Genomic DNA, 13,476 nt, shown 5'->3' with positions numbered 1-13,476 from the left:
AGTAAAATGTTTGAATTTTGCCTTCTAGGCAGTAAGCAGCTACTGAAAATTAAGAGGGATGTAATAGTACTATTATTCTTTCTTTCATTCATTTATTCAATAAACATGTGTGTGTGTGTGTGTGTGTGTGTGTGTGTATATATATATTTTTAAGAGTCCAGGTCTTGCTCTGTTGCTCAGGCTGGAGTACAGTGGCATAATCATGGCTCACTGCAGCCTCAAACTCCTGGGCTCAAGAAATCCTCCCGCCTCAGCCTCCTCGTAACTGGGACTACAGGTGCCTGTCACCAGACCAGGCTAATTTTTTAAATTGTTGTAGAGACGGGGTCTTGCTATGTTGCCCAGGCTGGTCTCAAACTCCTGGCCTCAAGTGATGCTCCTGCTTTGGCCTCTCAAAGCACTGGGCAATGTACCTGGTCTAGGATACATAGATAAATAAAATAAAGGTTCTTCCCTTCAAAGAGCTTACATGTCAGCAAATAAAGGAAAAGATGAGAGAAAATATAATAAATTAGTAAATTATATATCATGTCAAAAGGTGATAGCTGCTATAGAGAAAAGAAAAAGCGGAGAAGGGTGGGAGAATTGGGAATACAGGGGTGGGACACAGGTGGCAGTATTAAACAGGGTGGTCAGGGGAGGCTTCGTTGAGAAAGAAAGACTTAAGGATGTCTGGGGGAGGAGTGTTCCAGGGGGAGAGAAAAGCAAGCACAAAGGCCCTGAGACAGGGGCAGCAAGTGCGTTGAGAAACAGCAAGGAGGCCCGTGGCTGGAGTGAAGCAGGAAAGTCAGGGAGAGGGTCATGGGTTGGGGGAAGGGACATTGTGCGGGTCCTTGCAGGCTATTGTAGGGTGTATGGAGTGAAGATGTCAAATCAGCAGTTAGATATGGAGCTGGAGATTTGGGGAGCAATGAACTGGAGAGATAGACTTGAAAGTCATTGGCATATAGATGGTATATCATATGAGACTGCGTGGGATTGCCAAGAGGGTGAGTGCAGATAAGAAGGAGGCAGAGAAGAGGAAAGGACTGAGCTCCGGGACCCTCTCACACCAGGCAGGGGAATCAGCAAAGAGACTGTGATGGCATGGCCAGAAAGGAAGGGGAAGACCACATAGGATCTGGGCGCCCAGGGAATCTGAAGGGAAGAGACCAGAAGTCCATGGCAATTACTCATGAAGAGGTGAGGATCTGGCCAAGGGGCCAGATGGGAGGAACCAGATAAGAGATATTATCATCCCGATGTTACCCTTAAAGAAACCAAGGCCCAGAGAGGCGAGAGGTTAAGTACCTTGGCCAAGATCACACAGCTTAAGTGTGACTTCTTTTTTTTTTTTTTTTTTTTGAGACGGAATCTCCCTCTGTCACCAAGCTGGAGTGCAGTGGCACGATCTCGGCTCACTGCAACCTCCGCCTCCTGGGTTCAAACGATTCTCCTGCCTCAGCCTCCTGAGTAGCTAGGATTACAGGTGCCTGCCACCACGCCCAGCTAATTCTTGTGTTTTTAGTAGAGACAGGGTTTCACCATGTTGGCCAGGCTGGTCTCGAACTCCTGACCTCATGATCTGCCCACCTCAGCCTCCCAAAGTGCTGGGATTACAGGTGTGAGCCACTGCGCCCAGCCAAGTGTAAGTTCTTTTAAGCTATGTGACCTTGGCCAAGGTGCTTAACCTTTCCCTGCCAAGTCTCAAACACCTCTTTGTCCAGCTACTATGCTTCCATCAAGAATCAAGAGGACCTAGGTCCCCATAGATGTCAGGGTAGCTGGGAGAATGGTGATGCCCTTGGCAGAGGCAGGCAAGGCCAAAGGAAGGGCTGGTCCTGGCAGGGAGTGAAGGATCTTAGTTTGAGAGGTATTGAATATGAGGTGGCTGCAGACAGACGGTGATGCCATCTGAGAGGCAGCAGGAAGTAGGGGCTGAGGCTCAGGAGGTGAAATGAGCTGTTGATCTGGATTTGTGACTCCTCAGGACAGTCTGTGAACAATGATGAGAGAGAGCACCGAGGACCAAGGTCAGAACTTGGGGACTAGGGCCCATGTCCGCAGGGTGAACTAGAAGGAAGATAAGGAGACAGCAAGGAATGCTTGCCAACAAACCAGGAGACCGGGAAAGAGTAGTTTCCAAGAGATGGGGGAAGCCCACACTGTTGCAGGGAGGTCCTGAATAAAGTCTGAAACGGGTCTATTTAATTCGCCCTTGAAGGCTGGGCACGGTGTCTCACGCCTGTAATCCTAGCACTGTGGGAGGCCAAGGTGGGTGGATCACCTGAGGTCAAGAGTTTGAGAACTAGGCTGGCCAACATGGCAAAACCCCGTCTCTACTAAAAATGCAAAAATTGGCCAGGCGTGGTGGCAGGAGCCTGTAATCCCAGCTACTTGGGAGGTTCAGGCAGGAAAATCACCTGAACCCCAGAGGCGGAGGTTGCAGTGAGGCGAGATCACACCACTGCACTCCAACCTGGGAGACAGAGCAAGACTCTGCCTAAAAGAAAAAAAAAATTGTAGTTGGAGGGAGTTCTGGTTCTATAGGGTGGATTGAACACAAGATTTTATCTCCAGTCCTTCCTGATTTTCCCTCAAAATGACAGTAAGGAATTAAAAATGTAAACCTACAAGGACAAAGAGAAGAGGAGACAACAGGAGGCAAGATATTAACACCTTTTTGGAAAGTGAGAAACAGGTCAAGGAGTGATCACTGACACAGCAGAGAACAACTGAAACCAAAGGCCATTTGGAGTCTGTAAAAGCTCGGGAATTGGAGGGCTGAAGGAGGCAAGGGGAAGAGCAGGGCTGAAAGCAGGGGCTGCTAGGAGAATGCGTAAGGAGAGATGAAACACCCGAGTTACTTACCCATCCCCTCTTAAAGCCAGGCAAATTCCAGCCACCTCACAGAAGACCAGCAGTTTATTCTGTGGAATTAAGTAAAAGTCTGCATACTGAAGGATAGAACCCTCAGCCCTCATTCCTAAATTGGCCCCGGAGAAAAGACCTCCAGATTCTTCCAGTTGTTGGGGGAGTCTTCCTTAAAGGACCAGGTTCCTACTTGATCACTCTGCAGTGAAGCCCGGCAGCCAATAAGCTTGGTCCTCGGTACTCTGTCTTCAGTAGCGCTTTCTTGGTCCTTGGTTCTTGGTACTCTCACTCATCATTGTTCACAGATCATCCTGAGGAGTCACAGATCCAGGCCCAAATCCACCTGCCCCCAACAAACAGAGCAGCCAACTCTTTAGTGTCTGACTCCAAAGTATTGAGACAGCCAAGCTGCAAGTCACCACCGGCCAGGCGTAGTGACTCACGCCTGTAATCCCAGTACTTTGGGAGGCCGAGGCAGGTGGATCACTTGAGGTCAGGAGTTTGAGACCAGCCTGGCCAACATGGCAAAACCCCATCTCTACTAAAAATACAAAAATTAGCTGGGCATCGTGACACATGCCTGTAATCCCAGCTACTCAGGAGGCTGAGGCAGGAGAATTGCTTGAACCTTGGAGGCAGAGGTTGCAGTGAGCTGAGATCGCACCACCGCACCCCAGCCTGGGCAACAGAGTGAGACTCCATCTCAAAAAAAAAAAAAGTCACCACACATTTGAGGAAAATTTGTTAAAATTTAAAAACTTTAGACAAATTAAATTTAGCAGAGTTTATTTGAGCAAAGAGCAATTCATGATTCAGCCAGCATCCTGAACCAGTAGAGGTTCATAGAGTTTTACCACCCAGCAATATGGGCAGGCGGTATTAGTAGACAGAAAAAGGAATTGATGTATAGAAACAGCGTGATTGGTTACAGATCATAATTTGCCTTATTTGGGCATGGTGCAGTGAGGGTTTGCCTTATGTGGACATGTTCTGATCAACTGGCAGCTTGTGATTGGCTGAAAATTCTGCTATATTTGACTGAGGCTTGGTTGCTTATTGTAAGAATATACTCTCAAGTTACGTTGCAGTTTATTTACATATTGAATTAGGCTACAGTCCACTATGTATGGAGTCAGGTTTATGCCTGGGTGACAGAGTGAGACTTTGTCAAAAAAAGAAAGGAGAGGAGAGGAGAAAGATGAGGGGAAGGGAGGGGAGTGGAGGGGAGGGAAGGAAAGGAGAAAGAAAGGAGGAAGGGAGGGAGGGAGGGAAGGAAGGAAGGGAGGGAGGGAGGGAGGGAGGAAGGAAGGAAGGAAGGAAGGGAGGAAGGGAGGGAGGGAGGAAGGAAGGAAGGAAGGACACACAGCACATAAAACAAATTTTTTTCATAGGATTACAGGTCACTGTGAACAATAACCATTCATTAAAAGACTTTGGAGGCATCCACAAAAAGTTACATATAGAAAAAGCTTAGCTCTTTTAATAGCGAGTTCTCAGTTTTCTTAAGTGATCAAAAACCTAACAAAGACAGCATGAAGCACAGGAAATTATCTGGGTAGAACACAGAATCTTTGTTTTCTAGGCCAATTACCTAAAGAGAAAGAAAACCCTTTTACAATTTCCTATTATGATGAGACCAATAATCTAAGAACACCGTGTTGTTTTAATGGAGAGAACCAAATTCTAGTTTTGCATCACTGTAATTTTTATATTAATACTAGCTCTTATCGCCCAGTCTGGAGAGCAATGGTGCAATCTCCACTCACTGCAACCTCCACCTCCAGGGTTCAAGCGATTCTCCTGTCTCAGCCTCTCAAGTAGCTGGGATTACAGGCACACACACCACGCCCAGCTTATTTTTTGTATTTTTAGTAGAGATGGGGTTTCACCATGTTGACCAGGCTGGTCTCGAACTCCTGACCTCAAGTGATCCACCCGCCTCCGCCTCTCAAAGTGCTGGGATTACAGGCGTGAGCCACTGCACCTGGTTGCTAACTTTTACTCTTAAAAAACTTATAAATAATTACCTCCTAATCTTAGCCAGCTTGGTCACACATAAAATTTCTTTCACAAGAGTCATCTGCCACAAACCTCCCACAACTTTCATATCCATTCACTTTTTGTTCTATACTTTTCCTCTTCTCATTTTCGAAAAATCAGTCATTTCACTTTAGGATAAAATTTATTCTCTTTTTCCCTTATCAGAACAAAACATCCTCACATCTTATAGCTTTTCCTTAGCTTCCTTTGTATATTTCTTTTCTATATATTTCTTTTTCTTAGCTTCCTTGTATATTTTCATATCGAGTTTCCCCCTTATTGTTTCTAGTAATTGTAGGTACATATATTAGATGTAGTAGGTACATATATTATGTAATACACATATATATATTAGAATTCTTAAACCTGGCCAGGCGCAGTGGCTCACGCCTGTAATCCCAGCACTTTGGGAGTCCGAAGTAGGCAGATCACTTGAAGGCAGAAGTTTGAGACCAGCCTGGCTGACATGGTGAAACCCTGTCTCTACTAAAAATACAAAAATCAGCTGGGTGTGGTGGCAGGCACCTGTAATCCCAGCTACTGGGGAGGCTGAGGCAGGAGAATCGCCTGAACCCAGGAGGTGGAGATTGCAGTGAGTTGAGATTGCGCCACTGCACTCCAGCCTGGGTGACAGTGCGAGACTCTGTCTCAAAAAAAAAAAAAAAGAATTCTTAACCCTTAGTGACCTTAATTTCCATGGAAATTAGAAAGTAAGCCTTTGTGAATTGTGTGTCACACTAGCAATCTGTAGATTGGTAAATCTATGAACCATAATTTCTAGAAGCATGAGCTTTCTCATAGTACAATTTGTCAGTGTAGAATATGTTTATCAATGATCCAAAATGTCTTTAGTCGCCCTGTAATAATAAACTGTAAAGGAGGCAAAATATCATTTATATCCCTTTAGGTTTTTTGTTTTGCGAGGCCTGAAAACTAAATTGTTGTTTGTACAGATTTTCCTCCTCCTCAACTTTCTATTCTTGATGCTAAGAGTGTTAAAACTGTCTGGTGACTGAGTATGGTGGCTCACGCCTGTAATCCTAGCACTTTGGGAGGCTGAGGCAGGAACACTTGACCTCAGGATTTCAAGACCAGCCTGGGCAACATGGTGAAACCCCTCTCTACAAAAAATACAAAAATTTGCTGGGTGTGATAGCTTGCACCTGTAGTCCCAGATACTTGGTGGGGCTGAGGCAGGAGGATTGCTTGAGCCCAGGAGGCAGAGGTTGCAATGAGCCGAGATCTTGCCACTTGCACTCCAGAGTAGGCGACAGAGACCCTGTTTCAAAAAAGTAATAATAAAACCTTCTGGTATAGGAAGGACATCTTTTACCTGGGAATTTTATCTTACTTACATTCATTTAATTCACTTATTTTCAACACTTATGCTTGGATTGCCTGTAAAGATGAGATAATAAACAACTAGTCATCATTTTGTTTTTCTTGCTGACAAATTTTATAATAAAAAGACAACATAAGCTTGTTTTACCAGTAAACCTAGATAGGAAATCATGCATCTGTATGACATTTAATCCCAAAAACTATGAAAACATGTCTGTTTTAATCAAACCAACAATATTCTTATTTGCCAAAGATTACCCAAGTCAGGTGAGCTGCAAAAGTATTTGAGGTAGTTCTTAATTTTCTGAAAGAATACCTCATTTGTATAAGCACTTATTTTTCTTAAAGTCAACAAAATAGAGCTCTTTTATAATTTAATTTTGAAGCATTAAAAGGAGATAGAAACTATGATACCTATATCATACATACAGACATATATAAATGTAAATAGCAACGGATCTTATAGCTTTCATTTAAATATCTTAGCCATGTTCTGGGTACAATAATATAAAACTCCTGAATTTATTAAAGAATATCTGGATCCAAATTGTTCTTCTGGCCAATGGAACAAGATTTCTTGCCCAGATGGCTAAAGCTTTTGAATAAGATTTGTAAAGGGACTTTTCAGATTTTTTTTCATTTGATTTCTGTAAGAAACCTTATAAAGAGGCAATTTTTTTATTCATTTAATCTTTTAGATGCCTCTGTGTACCAATTAAAGAATGCATCCCATTGCTTTTGTGGCATTTTTGAACCTTTCTTTTCTAATGCACCTTGCAAGTGAACAGTTTTATCTAGGTCAAAATTTTCCCTCTGTGGCCACTGTAACTCTTAAGTTGTCCTCAGCAAAGTTAACCCATTTTTCCAAAAATACACATGTTCCTCATAATTATTGCTCATAAAGTTAGCCACTGTCCCAGAAAGTGGCGTCTCAGACTCCTGGAGTCCCAGACTCCTTAGATTTGGAGGAGCTCACTTTCAAAAGGCACCTGCCTGAGGCTTTTAACTGGATCCATCTCAGTTAATTATCAGATCTGATTTGCTCCTGGACCCAGTCCTGTCTAAGAATTGTTCAAATAAACTTGGAGAACTCAAAACACAAATTCCTAAAGCTTGGAATCTGAGATAGAACTCACCCATGACCTCCAATTGCTACAAGAGAAAAACTGGCACAATGAGCCCTGTCAGGTACCCTTACTTGGTCACTCAATGCTCCTGACGGTCACTGGATTTCTACTTCAGATCCCACTTCTGACACCAATCTGTTAAAAGGAAAGCTTTAGGCCAGGTGTGGTGGCTCATGCCTGTAATCCCAGCACTTTGGGAGGCTGAGGCAGGCAGATCACCTGAGGTCAGGAGTTCTAGACCAGCCTGGCCAACATGGTGAAACCCCGTCTCTACTAAGAATACAAAAATTAGCCAGGCATGGTGGCAGGCACCTGTAGTCCCAGCTACTCAGGAGGCTGAGGCAGGAGAATGGCTTGAACCCGGGAGGCGGAGGTTGCAGTGGGCCAAGATTACACCATTGCATTCCATCTTGGGCAACAAGAGTGAAACTCCATCTCAAAAAAAAAAAAAACAAAAAAAACAAAAAAAACCTAAACCAGTAAAGGCTCGAAGAACTCCGACTATGCGGTCAAATAGTACTTACAGACAGAAAAAAAGTAACACATAGAAATAGCCTATTCACAACTTGAAATTTGCCTTATCTGGACAGGTCTAAGCAGTCTGTAGTCTGCGATTGGCTGAAAGCTCAGTTGCAGTGATTGGCTGAGACTCAGCTACTTGTTACAAGAAATTCTCATGTCAGGTTTGTTTACATATTAAGCTGGGTGTCAGTTCACTATGTATGGAGGCAGCTTTAAGCCAAATTTAATCTAATTTAACACCTCCAGCTTGAAAGACAAAACTAAACCAAATCAACAAAGAAACAGAAAAAAGAAAATTCAATGATTTATGTGCATGCATAACTTTGATAAAAATAAAAATGATAATTATTTAAATTGGCAATTAGAAAATAGATAGCTATATCCTCAGGTAACAGATGTCTCTAGGTGGATGAGATTGTGGGTGGTTTTTCTTGTTGTTGATATTTTCTGTGCATCTCTAAAAAAACATCTAATGCTTTGCAAAGAACATAAGAAACAGATTAGTACCTTGGTGGCCTTGGAGGAAACAATCTCAATAAAACATGTGTTTATTAATGAATGTATTCCCCCATCCCTTTCCAAAAAAGTTCATAGGTGTAGTTATAGTAAAAAGTAACAGGCAGTCTTGTCAGAGCCAGCAAAGTAACCCACCATCCTGGTTTGCCCAAGACCAGGCAGTTTCCCAAGACGCTGGACTTTCAGTGCTAAAACCAGAGACGTCCCATCCATACTGGAAAAGTTGATCACTCTAGTCTGTGTAATTTGCAAAGACCCTCCATATCCCTTGGTTCCTATGAATCTCAAATCCACCCGGTGAGGTCCAGGTGGGTCAGTGGATGGTCACCTCCATTTCAGAAGAGAGGCAGCTAAGGCTCAGGGAAGCTCCCTATCCCTGACCCAGAAAAAGCCTTAGGAGAAAGTGATCTTTTAAACTATGTGCATATATCACTTTGATAAAATTAAAAATTAGGTTTAAAAAAGAGTGAAGGCTGGGCACGGTGGCTCACCCCTATAATCCCAGCACTTTGGGAGGCCAAGGCCGGCAGATCATGAGATCAAGAGATCGAGACCATGCCGGCCAACATGGTGAAACCTCGTCTCTACTAAAAATACAAAAAGTAGCTGGGCGTGGTGGTGCACGCCTGTAGTCCCAGCTACTAGGGAGGCTGAGGCAGGAGAATCGCTTGAACCCAGGAGGTGGAAGTTGCAGTGAGCCAAGATGATACCACTGCACTCCAGCCTCTGGGCAACAGAGTGAAACTCAGTCTCAAAAAAAAAAAAAAAGGAGTGGGAATCCAGAATAATAGAAAGAAAATCAGCCTGGGAGGGATGAACTGCAAAGGACCATGAGGTAACATGGGAGCAGTTTTGCAGATGTATACAACTGTCAAAACTCACTGATTGTACACTTTAAATGGGCACAAGTTTTTGTTGCTCTTAAATTATGCCTCCATTAGAGAGAGAGAGAGAGAGAGAGAGAATATAAGGAAATGGGAGCAGTCATGGCATCCTTGGAGAACTCACACCTGGGACGACAACTTCTCATTTGTGTATTTGGTCTCTCACCTCCTCACCTGTCTTCCACTCCACCCGTGTCTCTGATGGAACGTCTCTCTAGCTAAGCCATCTTCCTCAAGAGAGCCCAGTTCTCTGTGGGGCTGCCACAGCACTAAACTGTTCTCTCTGTCCCCAGGACTCCAACCTGTCTGTGCACACAGACAACCCGGACCTCACTCCCTGCTTCCAGAACTCTCTGCTGGCCTGGGTGCCCTGCATCTACCTGTGGGTCGCCCTGCCCTGCTACCTGCTCTACCTGCGGTACCATGGTCGTGGCTACATCATCCTCTCCCACCTGTCCAGGCTCAAGACGGTCAGTGGCCCAGGGATCTCCTACCGATGGGGCTGGGCCCTGGGGATTCTGTTTTTATTTTTTAATTAAATTTAATTAATTAATTAATTAATTTAGAGACAGTCTCACTCCGTCACCCAGGCTGGAGTGCAGTGGCATGATCTTGGCTCACTGCAACCTCTGCCTCCTGGGTTCAAGCGATTCTCCTGCCTTAGCCTCCTGAGTAGCTGGGATTACAGGCATGTGCCACCACATGCCCAGCTGATTTTTGTATTTTTAGTAGAGATGGGGTTTTGCCGTGTTGGCCAGGCTGGTCTCCAACTCCTGACCTCAGGTGATCTGCCTCCCAAAGTGCTGGGATTGCAGATGTGAGCCACCGTGCCCAGCCAGGGTTCTGCTTTTAACGAGGCCCTCTCCCACCTCCTCGGCTGGACTAGGTTACCCAGTCTCACCTGACCTGCTTGGGGCCATGGGAATGTGACAACTGAGAATATATACAGCCAGCTGACATATTCCTCACTTGGGAAAGTTTAAGCAAGTTCAGCAACGCTCTCCCCACCCCAAACAAGCTTCTGGCCAGCTCCATTCCCGGACCTCAGTGCCAGTCCCAGGCAGGTCTAGTAGATTCTGGCGGCTTCAAGTACAAAGACCCCTTCCCAGTGAGGACTGTCCTTGCCTCTGGGGATGAGGATTCCAATCTGTGCTCTCTTCACAGGTCCTGGGCGTCCTGCTGTGGTGCGTCTCCTGGGCGGACCTTTTTTACTCCTTTCATGGCCTGGTCCATGGCCGGGCCCCTGCCCCTGTTTTCTTCGTCACCCCCCTGGTGGTGGGGATCACCATGGTCAGTGTGGGGCCCTGGGAAAGTGGATGGGGGAGGTCTCCAGTGGGTTGTGGACTGTGATAAGGAAACCGTGGGCTCTGAAGAGAGGGCTGGACATGTTGGGAGTGGGAAGAAGAAGGGGGTGGCCCCAGAAACTTCTGGTCATGTGGGATGGGGAGAAATGGAGGCAGGTCCAGATGTGTGTGTTCTGCCCGGGCCTCCCTGCCCTCCCTGCACAGCTGCTGGCCACCCTGCTGATACAGTATGAGCGGCTGCAGGGCGTACAGTCTTCGGGGGTCCTCATTATCTTCTGGTTCCTGTGTGTGGTCTGCGATATCATCCCCTTCCGCTCCAAGATCCTTTCAGCCAAGGCAGAGGTAAGGTCGGGGAGAGGGGAACCTGCCAGGTTTAGCCCTGATAGGAGGGTGACCTCAGTGTTCAAAGTCACTGCTGGATCCCAGGTCCCTCCCGGAGGCTTCAAGTACAAACACAATTGTGTTGTTCTCCACTTGCCGCATTTCTACCTGGAAGCAGGCTGAGGAGGGGCACCAGTGTAACACAGGAATGAGCAAAGATGCCACCACTGTTGGACCGTCATGTGAGGGTAGGGGGCTGTTCCACAGCACCCACCCAGCAAGTGCAATGTCTGACGTGGGTGTCAGTCAGTGTCCCTGTAATGAACACATGTGTGCAGACACGTGTGAAGAGTTCTGGTTTACCTAGAGGTCCCATTAGCACGTTCCCTTCCTTTCTTCCTGCCTCCTTCAGTTCCTGGCCTTCCTCTTGATCTTCAGTGGCTGTGATGTTGGGCTGGTGGGATGGAACACTGCAGGCCAACCTAGTGCCTCCCATTTCTCCATCTCAGCGGGAAGCAGGCAAGGAGAGTAGCTAAGAACATAGGCCCTGAACAACCCAATTGCTCCCCGTGTGGACTCGGGCGGGTCGCTGAAACCTTTGGAGCCTCATTTCCTTAATTGCAGAAAGGGCATCATGGGCTGTCCTGCCTGTAGGCTGGTGTCCCAGTTAGACAAGGTCATGTAGGTAAGGTGCTGGCACCACACCTGGCACAGGTGACACACCTGGTCCTCGCTGAACCAGAGCCCCCTTGTGATCCTTCCCCATCTCTCAGAGTCCTCTGAGTGGGGACCTGGAGGGCCCCAGGTACTGCCTTCTGCCCCAGAGGAGCCTGATGCCCCAAGGGACTCTGCAGGGCAGGGGCTTTTCCAATGCTTCTGACGCCGCTCCACTCTCCCACCCAGGGCGAGATCTCAGACCCCTTCCGCTTCACCACTTTCTACATCCACTTTGCCCTGGTACTGTGTGCCCTCATCTTGGCCTGCTTCAGGGAGAAACCTCCATTTTTCTCCGCAAAGAATGTCGACCCTGTGAGTTTGCCATGGAGGGTGCGGGGGCTCCACAGCTCAGTCTTCAGCCCAGCTCTGACCAGCAGCCCCAAACCCCTCTAGCTCCTTTCAAAGTGGGAGAGAGGTCATCTCCACAATCTGTAAACTGGGGCTTGGAGCAGGAAGGAACAAGGGTCCCCTCCATTTCCCCACTCTGCTTTGAGAGGGTGGTGGGCACTCCTGATTCCCCCATCCTATTCTCTCGCCTTCTAGAACCCCTACCCCGAGACCAGCGCTGGCTTTCTCTCCCGCCTGTTTTTCTTGTGGTTCACAAAGTGAGTTGGCTCTTGCACCAGCCCGGGCCAGAGGGAGGGGAGGGATGGCAGGTGAGATGGAGGAAGGGGAGCAGGCCAGCAGTTTAGGGACCTGGCTGGCCACCTACCCCAGCCCCCACTGCAGTGGGCACGGGTCAGATGAGGGTGGGGAGGTGGTCTGGGAGGGCGGCCGAATGCAGAGGCCTGGCCTGGCCCAGCGCCACCCCCAGGCTACAGGCCAGCTCTGCATCTGGCAGGCTGCGGGGACAGGCCCAGGAGGCTAGAAGAAGACTATCATTAGTTCTGAGCTCTTCTGTTTGTGATAAACTTGCAGCCTGCCATCTCCTTGGCTGCCCCTCAGAGCGGCTTGAGCAGGGATAATTGTGTCTGTGACCTGGGTGACTGCTCATTAACCCCACAGCTCTGAGGAAGCACCCGAGGCTGGGGCCGAATCTCCTAGGCCTTGTCCTCACCCAGGGCCCCAGCCAGAGTGGATTCCATCACCAGGGCCTGCGGTGGAGAAGAGATGGGGCACCCGGGGAGGAGGAGGAGAAGGGGGTAGTGGTAGGAACTTAGGAGGGACAGCCAGTGACCTCCAGCCTGTTCGCTGAGGAAATAAAGGAGACACCTTTCATGGTCACAGTGCCCGAGGGAGACCCTCCTTTCTGGAGACCCTGGGGCCCTGGAGACACTGGCCCTTGGCTCCAGGCTGCTAAACCCTGACCCTCTGCGGGGCTGCCTGCGGGCTTCACCTCTCCGCAGGATGGCCATCTATGGCTACCGGCATCCCCTGGAGGAGAAGGACCTCTGGTCCCTGAAGGAGGAGGACAGATCCCAGATGGTGGTGCAGCAGCTGCTGGAGGCATGGAGGAAGCAGGAAAAGCAGACGGCACGGTGAGGCCCTCCCTCTGCCCGCAGCCCCACCACCCAGCCCCTTCGCTTACCCCAGGTCTCCTGCAGATGACGCTGGTAGACCTGGGAGGGTGGCATCCCTGGGGTGGGGAGCAGAGCAGGACCAGGTGATTTCTTGACAGCCTCAGGACCATTCTATGGGAAGCTTAGGCCTGGAAGGGGCTAGTTCTCCCAGCTCTGGTGGGGAGCAGGAGAATGGCTGGCAGTTTGGAGCACCTACTCCATCCCAGGTCCCATCCTAAGCATATAAATGAACTCACTTAATTTTTCAACAGCCCTAAAGGGTAGGTTCTAGTGTCCCTGTGTTACAGATGGGGACAATGGGGCCGGGCGTGATGGCCCACACCTGTAATCC

At 47.8% G+C, this 13,476-nt stretch overlaps 1 protein-coding gene across 3 annotated transcripts in view; it reads left to right on the top strand.

The window, feature by feature from the left end:
• Positions 1-13,476, top strand: part of ABCC3 (ATP binding cassette subfamily C member 3) — a 55,473-nt gene that overhangs the window by 10,448 nt on the left and 31,549 nt on the right. For all 3 annotated transcript variants that reach the window (XM_021929026.2, XM_021929025.2, XM_017950569.2), the window contains exons 2-7: positions 9,577-9,753; positions 10,448-10,573; positions 10,792-10,929; positions 11,812-11,937; positions 12,169-12,230; positions 12,972-13,103. In XM_021929026.2, the coding sequence (XP_021784718.1) occupies positions 9,577-9,753; positions 10,448-10,573; positions 10,792-10,929; positions 11,812-11,937; positions 12,169-12,230; positions 12,972-13,103 (761 nt within the window). The remainder of the gene's footprint in view (positions 1-9,576; positions 9,754-10,447; positions 10,574-10,791; positions 10,930-11,811; positions 11,938-12,168; positions 12,231-12,971; positions 13,104-13,476) is intronic.

The sequence above is a fragment of the Papio anubis genome, chromosome 17 (genome assembly GCF_008728515.1).
Source record: "Papio anubis isolate 15944 chromosome 17, Panubis1.0, whole genome shotgun sequence".
NCBI classification, from domain to species: domain Eukaryota; kingdom Metazoa; phylum Chordata; class Mammalia; order Primates; family Cercopithecidae; genus Papio; species Papio anubis.
This window is presented reverse-complemented; position numbering and strand designations above follow the sequence as displayed.